This window comes from Sipha flava, unplaced genomic scaffold (genome assembly GCF_003268045.1).
Source record: "Sipha flava isolate LNK unplaced genomic scaffold, YSA_version1 2_pilon_pilon, whole genome shotgun sequence".
In the NCBI taxonomy this organism is placed as follows: Eukaryota; Metazoa; Arthropoda; class Insecta; order Hemiptera; family Aphididae; genus Sipha; species Sipha flava.
Genome location: NW_020272972.1, coordinates 2,893,232 through 2,902,826, shown reverse-complemented (window position 1 = coordinate 2,902,826; position 9,595 = coordinate 2,893,232). Strand labels below are relative to the sequence as shown.

At 34.0% G+C, this 9,595-nt stretch overlaps 2 protein-coding genes across 7 annotated transcripts in view; one reads left to right on the top strand and one right to left on the bottom strand.

The window, feature by feature from the left end:
* Positions 1-1,707: 1,707 nt before the first annotated feature.
* The window catches only part of LOC112686141 (ADAMTS-like protein 1), a 206,022-nt gene continuing 198,134 nt past the window's right edge, over positions 1,708-9,595 (top strand). For all 6 annotated transcript variants that reach the window (XM_025558312.1, XM_025558315.1, XM_025558311.1 and 3 more), the window contains exon 1: positions 1,708-1,973. The gene's annotated coding sequence lies outside the window, so the exon portion shown is untranslated. The remainder of the gene's footprint in view (positions 1,974-9,595) is intronic.
* LOC112686142 (vegetative cell wall protein gp1-like) overlaps positions 8,349-9,595 on the bottom strand; it is a 6,721-nt gene continuing 5,474 nt past the window's right edge. Inside the window, exon 3 of the mRNA XM_025558316.1 lies at positions 8,349-9,564. Within this exon, the coding sequence (XP_025414101.1) occupies positions 8,733-9,564 (832 nt within the window). The 3' untranslated portion in view covers positions 8,349-8,732. The remainder of the gene's footprint in view (positions 9,565-9,595) is intronic.

The following is a 9,595-nucleotide window of genomic DNA, read 5'->3' as shown; positions in this document are numbered from 1 at the left end:
TTTTATGTTTATCTATATTTTTTATTCACATTATATTACATTAAAAGCTGATGATTTAAAAAAATATTTTTTTATTCATAAAACTCTTATCATCGCACAATACATAATATAATTACATTTATTTATTACCTCATAATACAGATTATTTAAAAGTTCGTTAGATATCTTAGGTATACTAACTAAATAAACAAATAATGTAAAATAATGATGAATATAATTAATGAGTAATATTTTAATCAACGCATTTATTATTAATTAGATAAGTAGTGAATTTTATTAAATTCTACACCGATGTAACAAATTCTAAATTAATTAAATCTTGATTACTTTACAACCCTTTTGCTTCTGAGAAACTGAAACAAGACTAAAATATTATAACAAAACCTAATAAAAATATCTTGTATCTTATAAGTAATAAGACTCTTGTAGTGTAAGGTAATTAGCAATCCAAAAGAAGGAATTGATTATTATGGTTTTAGTTTAATCAAAATTAAAATTGGCAAACTCGAAAGAAAACTAAGGCAAACAACTTACTCTGCCAAATTTAACGAGTATAAATAGTATGTTCGACTTAAAAATTTACTCGGAAAGTATAAATGATGAAGATAAATTTATGCGCCCGATTTAACTAACCAATAGCGGTACTGCAGACGTTTAAAATTCCGTCATTATTTGTTTTTCGACGAATTCCAGTAAGATACGGTCCTGTGATCTTTGTGTTCTTACGCATGGTTTTAATTCCTAAGTTGACTAATCGTCAAAATTGTCACCGATGAACGGAAATCACGAAATCGATTTGTTCGACGCGAAGATATTGTGTGATCGGTTAAATCAAAAATCAAATGTCGTCGATCGCATAACACTCGGCGAGTTGTAAACAGCACCGTCGGTGTTGTCACGTTTCGGCCTTGGGACTGGAAACACGGTGGTGGACTCTCGGCGGGGGGGTATGTGGTGAATTCACATGGATCACGCGGGGGTCACCAGATAAGGGAAAAGTCCGATAAACGTATGCGAGACCTGCGACGGCTGGGACCATAGTACTGTTGTGTTTTCTCATCTTTACTAGTTACCGGCGGCACCAAACACGTAACTTTGACGATTGAATACATTAAATAATTAGGCAATATGAACGTCGATGGCCCCGCGAGCGATTTGCGGATTCTCGATCACGGAAAACAATACTCGGCCGAGCCCGTGATCTCCGTGCCGTTTCCATGTGCTGAGGAAAGAACGACCGCGGACGGGGTACGCTTGTCCCTACCCCTGGAGTCGGGATCGCGATCGTTGTTCAGGGACAAAAGTATCGGCCGACACCTCTTTTCTCGGGAAAACAACCGCACCTCGCCGACCGCGCGTGACCGGCGAAGAACGCGAGCAGCCCCCGTTCTTCGAACCCCCGGCGGACGAGAGATGTGTGCGACACGGGTGCCGCCAACAACCCCCTGCCCGGCGTACGTGCACTCAGCGGTCCGGCGGATTTCTCGAACATAGATCGGCGGAAGGGGCGCACGTGCGGACGCGGCGGCGACGTCATCGTCATCGTCGTCGTCCTCGTCCGTCCTGTTCGCCGTCGTCCTCGTCCTCGGTAACGGGGCGCGCCCTGTCGGCCGCGAGTCGGGTTTCTTCGGTGCTCGCGTATGCGCGTCATGTCGGTTGTTGTTGTTGTTCTTGTTGTTGTTGGTGTTGGTGTTGTTGTTGGTGCCGCTGTTTCCTCGGCACCACGCACGCCTCACGTCGTCTCGTCCGTAACTCGTGTGCTCGCGTCCTCCGTTCGCGTCACCGCGAGTCTCGTCACGCGGTTCTCGTCCTGCGCCCGTTTCGATTTTTCCGCCGGGTCGTTGTTTTTTTTTTTTTTTTTCGCAACACTTTCCGCTTTCGTCGCACGGGGCAGTGTGTTCCGTCGGCCCACGTGGAGGACGTGCGTCAAATCGGTCGGACAACCGGTCGTCTCCTTCCGCCGTTGCTGACATGTGAGTACATCTTCCCCTAACCCCCCTACCCCACCCCAATCAACTTGCACGGGAGTGCGCGGTCGAAAAGGCGCGTAAAGTTTTTCCCGACGACCCGAGTTGGCGCTCTCACCGCTCACGGTCGGTCCCCTGTTGAACACCGGAAGAAGAAAGAAAACCGACGGAACCCGTTTTCGACGGGTCTCCCCGTCACGACTTTAACCCCCGCGCGATCCCGAACGGGACCGGATTTTTCACAATCGTCGTCGTTCTTACCAAGGGTCCGCGAGATTTGTCGCCCGCGGTTCCGGCCCTTTTTCTCGGGTTCGCGTGGCCGTGCTTCGCGGAACAAAACGATAAATATCGAATATTCGTTCAAATCGCATTTCCAGTTAGGTCCACATAAACTTTCTAGTCGTTACGACCTATGATTTTTTTTTTGGTTTCCTTTTTTTCTCGTATCAAACGCTAATATTTTATTGGAAAAACTTTTCCTTTCCGACGCGTAAAATGTTTTTCCCGGTTTACACTTGGTAACATTTTTAAATATTTTACACCTACGATGAAAATATCACGCCGAGTCTTCCGTATTATATTTTTGTTATATACGTGCGCGAAATAAAAGTGTCGCTTTGAAATTGTAATATGTATTTCGATCGTGAAGATATGTAATAAGTTATCATCAACACATTTATAAATGATATTTGTCGTTATTGAATAATATTAATACTTTTGCGATTAATGATATTCGGAACCTAACGCGGTTAAAAAAATATAAATATGTTTTAAAATTAGTGTGACAAAATGATCGATTATTTTCATTAGAACATTCGTTTTTGTTTTAATACAATTTAGTTGTGCGCGTAAAATATACGGAAGCACTTGATTCTGTGTAGTATACGAGTATATAATATATGAATTGGAATACTTATGCATCTATGGTTTATGTTAATTTTCTAATATAATTTATTGAAAACTTCTTAACAATTTTTTGTCCACCTTTATTACAGATTTGTTCGAATACGTATTCATTAGTACTGTCTGATGTTTGAGCTAGAACTGACAATAATGTATACGGGTCGAAGTGCTATCGGTCATCAACCATAGTGCTGAATTAATGTTTATTATACTATTATGATATATTATATATATATATATATATATACATATATATTATATTAATTGCTAACAATACAATATTAGAGATGGAAAAACAATAAAATAAAAATATGTAAACGTTACTTTAATATAATAAACTAGATACTATAGTGAAGACAAAAATTATATTAAATGTATGTAAATCTGTTTTAATCTATGAATATTTAATTTATTGCATTATCAAATTTTAAATTTTAAAACCATTAACTATAAAAATTTGAAAATGTGCACACTATAAACTTTTAATATCCTTTTCGTAGTATCTTGATACTAATTTTTAACATTTAACTTACTAATTAATAAGTATAATCGACTGTAAAATACATTTAAATGCCGTCATTTCTGAATCTTCCATAAAATGTATGATAACAATGGTACTATTAATCATAGCAATTTAAGTTACAACTTAAATATATATATATATATAAAATAAGCTAATTTAGTATACGTTAAATTGCTATTCAATATTTCAACCTGTTGGATAATTTGTGAATATTTATTTTATTTTCTTATAAACGTTTTATTTAAAATTTATTTGAACTCTTAATTAAAATCTTTTTACAAATTCGAAATTTGTAATAATTTCTATAGAATTCATAAATATATTTTTTTATTGTTTAAAACTAAACGGAGTGTACAAGGGTAATTCTACACAAAAGTAGATCAATTACTGTCAAACCTCAATGACGATACATAATTCTGTATAATTTAATATTTATTTACCACGATCATTTAATATTTTCGTTTTAATAATGTAACTGTAATAATATAAAATAAGATGGTTGTCTATTTGATACACTTTGAATCTATAAGTTACTACTTACTCCTTTTGCACGGACTATATTAGAAAACGCACGGGCTAAATTGATTGTCAATCAATTTTAACGAGACTATATGATCAATGGGATAGCACGAGCGCAGATAGTTTAAATAGTTGAACAAGGCGTTATGCGCCATATTTTTTGTCGTTTCGTCCATGTTAATACGAAGATAATTAGTTAAACTGCCACGAAAGAAGTTGTTCTTTATTACGATGATGTTGAAATATTTTAATGCTGTCATGTAGCGATTATCACGGATTCTTCTTTTGGTCAATTTTTTTTCCTTTATATTATCCTTTGCTTAATCTAATTACACGATTTTCATGAATATTTATTCTTTTTATAGTTGAAATATTTTAACGTACCTACTATTCGTCAGAGTTCAACGGAGATTTATAAAAACTAATCAACCGTGGTATTTTTTACGATTCCACCAAAATGTCCGGATTATCTTATTAATTGAGTTAGTAACATTATGTAGGTGTATTATTCTTTCGTAAAACTCTCAGCGGTTACAAATTGTAATTAAGTAGCATGGAAACGTTATGCTTTCGAAGGACCGTATAATTATATTAAAATATTTAATGGTAAGATTTATGATCCACTGCGCTCCGTATGGCGATGTAAATTATGTTAAATACACGTAGCCGATCTGAAATTTAAATAAAATATAGTACGTCGTATGTCCTTACAAAGACGTGACGTATATTAAGTTTTAAATTTGTATACCTTAAAGCAGGGTGGCTGTAAGCTACGGCCGTGGTTCACATTTAGCCGGCATCTTCAATTTTATTAATAATGTTAAAAATATAACATTGTGAAATAAAAACGTAAACCGTGAAAAGCTGTGTGGTTATTATGTACAACATACACGAGAAATCTAGAGCTAAAAATATCTTATTTTGATGAATGGTTTCCGTTCCCGATTTTAAATAATAGTTGGTGGTCAGGTCGATTTATAAAAAAAAAAAAAAAAAAAACGTGGTGCTTCGGTATTTTAATCGACATAATCTTATCACATTACTCATCGACATAATTATAGGCACTTGGTTCTTACTTAATATATTGTCGATTCATTTTAGGTATAAAAGTATGTTAACCAGTGTCAAACACACAAATTCGGTTCTTACGGATAGCATAGGTAATCGAATGTATTACGTCATTATTATTTTCGTTTCATGGTCCACATGATGCCATTCGCTGGATTCTTCGAGGCCGCGAGAAACTGGAAGAAAGCGTAAGGCTGATTTTTTTCCGACTGGTAACCAATAGGTTCCCACGACGAGCGCTTGCGGGATATCGTTTTCGCATGACACATCGAGTTGGATCTGCGATAACGATCGTTTGGCAAACTAGGATTATTTATATTTATACCGAATAGGAATACGTCTCGCGTCAATAGGACGCGCTACACCCTCGTATGTGTTACGTCGATTTCATTTTTATGAAAGTTATGGATATATTTAAATACAATTAAATATAACGGATTAAAAAAAAGAAAAAACTTACTAAAAATAAATGCCGTAAGAAAAACGAGAAGACGAATATGATCATGCGCTCATCCCGTTAAGTTCGGTCATAGATCGGTGTACAGTAATGTCGAAGACAACGCATAATCGAATCTACCGAACGGCAGATTTGCTGTGCTATTTGCTCTACGCAGGCAATACTTGCTGGGGTAAAGCGTTCCCTCAACCGTGTCGGACGATGAGCTTAGCGTTTGTACTTACCGACGTGGTCGTGAGGTTAAACTGTGCGATCGTTCTCGATGACGACTTGGCGTGATCGTGTCGATCCACTTGACGGACGGTCTGTTCGCGGGCACCAGGGGCTCAGCAAATTCAAACTTACTATTTGTAAAAAATATAGCATATGTTGAAACGATGAAATTAATCAATCCATTGCGTTCGAACAGATACGAAATATTAAAAGTTATTAATAAAATAAATAATATATTCGAATTTCCAGGTTTAAAACAGTTATCACCTAATTACAATGCTATATCGATTTTTCTTTTTGCCAATTCATCCAACACTTCATCTGGATTAACTTCAATTGGTTCTGTTAATATTTAGCTGTTTCATATCGTCATCATTTATTAAAGTCCGTTCGGAGAAAAAAGAGTATATAAACATAAACACTGAATAAGTTAATTTACTGTCTCAGATTCATGGGGGGGTTCTTATCCCCAAACCTCCTCGTGAATGCGCCACAGTAATCGAAAACACGTTGACTAGCATGTACGGGTGGTACGCGTGCGAGTGACGGATAGTGTATTATTTCACATGAGCGACGCGCCGACGGTGCATAATTATCGTTCGAAAACAATAATAAAACAAAAACGCTTACGACTGTTTTCAACCTGCTTTTTAAAATACGACGCGTACTGCACTGTCACGACGAGTGCACTGCGTTGGATTGGATTACGTTCAGGGCCGGATTAAGGGCCGATGCCGCCCTGGATCAAATAATGTTTGCTCCTCTGCCCCTCAAAGAAATAAAGTTTAAGTGAAACAAAAAAAAAAAAAATTCCTGGTTTCTATGTATAAATTAAAAAAATAAAATACTATTATAAAATATAGATACCTAATTTAATAATTAATCTACTTAAACTAAAAAGTATTAATAGATATGTATGTTAAATATATAATATGTTATATATGTTTAATATCACAGAATAGTTTTGCAAAGAATTTTTTTAAACTAATGGAAAATACGGACAAAATACAATTATAATATTAATAAATTATTTCAAAATATACAGATAATAATTACTTTAATATTAAAAAAAATTATTTAATTGAATTAAATTATTAATTTATTATTATTAATGTTTTGAATTTTTTTTTTTTTTAAACCAGCATTTAAATAATATATCGGAGAATCCATTTATCACGTAAAAGTTTTGCCAAGTATGAAAATGATTTATGAACAAAGCTATTGGTTTATATTTCCGACCGGAAATGAAGAATGAATAAAAGTGATATTTGCTGACTTACAATTACGTTTACGGACCGGTTACATTATTATATGGTAGTGTTCGATGTCGGTCAGTATTGACTTCGTTTGCCATCGATGTACCGGTAACATTTTAACACAATTAAATTTGCTAATTATCTACTTTAAGATTGTTCGAAAACAAAAAGCTAAAAGATATTTCGTATTTTATAGTCAACGATTCGGTTTGATTAAAAAGTTCACAAATATTATGTATTGAAATCATTTTTAACAGATTTATTATGCGTGTAAAATACGACCGGTTTCGAATTAAAAATTCATCGTCAGGTTAAATATTTATACAAAATCAATTAAGTCGTGACTCTTATAATTATTTTAATAATTTTTTTTTATTTTATTTAATTTTTTATTATTTATTGAGTGGCCGTACTTTACAAATCAAATTATATTCCATGCTATGAATTAATTTATTAATTTATTATTTCTACATATAAAGAATTTATTTATTTATTCATCTATTAATTTATGACTACTAATCATTTAATAAGTTTTAATTTAATTATTTTATTTTAAAAACAATTTGTGTTTTTGATCTTGGGTATTATGTTATTAAAATAATGAGATCAGACGAATTTTTCAAGGCATTCTAAATTATTAATATAAATATTTTGATTAACATTTTTTTTTTTTTTTTTTTTTTTAATGGCACAAACAATTGTAATTATGTATAATAAAAGGGAAGAAATCAACTGATAATCTTAAAATAATATAAAACAGAGTATAAAATAATTTCTATTCAAATATGTTTAAATTAACTCTATTTTAATAATTAGTCGTACCCCATTTAATATATTTGATAGACATTCACTAGATAAATGCATTTGGAATTAAATTTGAATTGTTATCTATGAATTGGATAATACATTATTATAATAGTTAATTTAATATTATGTCAATTATATAATTATTAAGGATATAATTTTTGATTGTGTCCCACTTGTAGAATTATTATATTTTATATTTTGTATTTATTTATTTATTTATTTTTTTTTTTTAAGAAGAAGTCTTTTACTAGCCGCCTTGGACTTCGATTTTTGAAATTTAATTTACAAGAGCTGTAAATAAATATAAGACACCTAATAAATATATCTATATACATAAATGGATTTATTGTAAATTATTATAAAAACAAATTATATTTTATAAAAAAGCACTGAAATATAATTATAATATAAATACATTTTTAAATAAATTTAAGATAACAAACAAAGGGGATTTAAAGAAAAGAAAAAGTCTTATAAATATTAAAATGGATTTTTATTTTTTCATTTAATTTTCCAACTGAATTATGTTATTTTAAATAATACATCTATTCTTTTTATCCAGTTGAAGAAGCATGCCAAAATCCTTAAAAGAGTTTATATATACGTGCGCAAAAAACTACGCCAGACAGGAAATATGACCGTTCATTATTTGTATTTTACATTATTATGTATGTGAACAAATTCAAAGAAGACATTTTTATTATATTGTCTATCGTCATTAAACCGTCTTGATGTTTGAGAGCGGAAAATGTGTATAAATCAATTCAACAAACTACTAACAATCACATATAATTTAACGTTTAATTATACTTAAGATTAATAAAAATTAAGGGTGCAAATTGTAAAACACACGTGCTAAATAACAATAAAAATAAAACGAAAACAACATTTCAAAACTATCTAATAATTATATTAAACGTATGCCAATACTATTTATGAGGAATATATAGTATAATGAAAATATGATTAAATATTTCTATGAAATTCAACTATTGATTGAGATATTGCAACTTCATTCTTTACATTTTATTAGACGGTGATTGTACAATATACACGGCATTAGGGGTATCACAATAATAATATGTTGGAAATATTTCTTGACATAATATAGTTTCCACTAATGGTACGGCTGTTGTAACCGGTGTACCCGCAGGAGATGTTACAATATTTGAGGGTATTGGAGGTACGACCGGACTTGCCACAGAAGTTGGTGCTGCAGGTATACTCTCTACAAGTATAGCTGGTGTTACTGCAGGAGGTGTTGCAATACTTGAGGGAGTTGGTGATGCGACCGGACTTGCTACAAGATTTTGTACTGCAGGTATACTCTCTACGGGTATAGCAGGTGTGCCCGCAGGAGGTGTTACAATATTTGAGGAGACTGTTGATACGACCGGACTTTCCACGGGAGTTGGTGCTGCAGGTACACCTTCTGCAGGTATAGCCGGTGTTTCTGCAGAAGGTGTTGTTTCACTTGAGGGTATTGATGGTACGACTGGACTCGCTACAGGATTTGGTACTTCAGGTATACTCTCTACGGGTATAGCTGGTGTTACTGCAGGAGGTGTTACAATGGTTGAGGGAGTTGGTTGTATAATCGGACTTTCTGCAGGAGCTGGTGCTGCAGGTACACTCTCTACAGGTATAGATGGTGTATCCGCAGGAGGTGTTGTAATATTTGAGGGGGTTGATGGTACGACCGGACTTGCCACAGGAGTTGGTGTTGCAGGTACACTCTCTGCAGGTATAACCAGTGTTTCCGCAGGAGATGTTACAATATTTGAGGGGATTGGTGGTACAGTCGGACTTCCCGTAGGAGCTGGTGCTGCAGGTACACTTTCTGCAGGAGATGTTACAATACTTGAGGGGATTGGTGGTACAG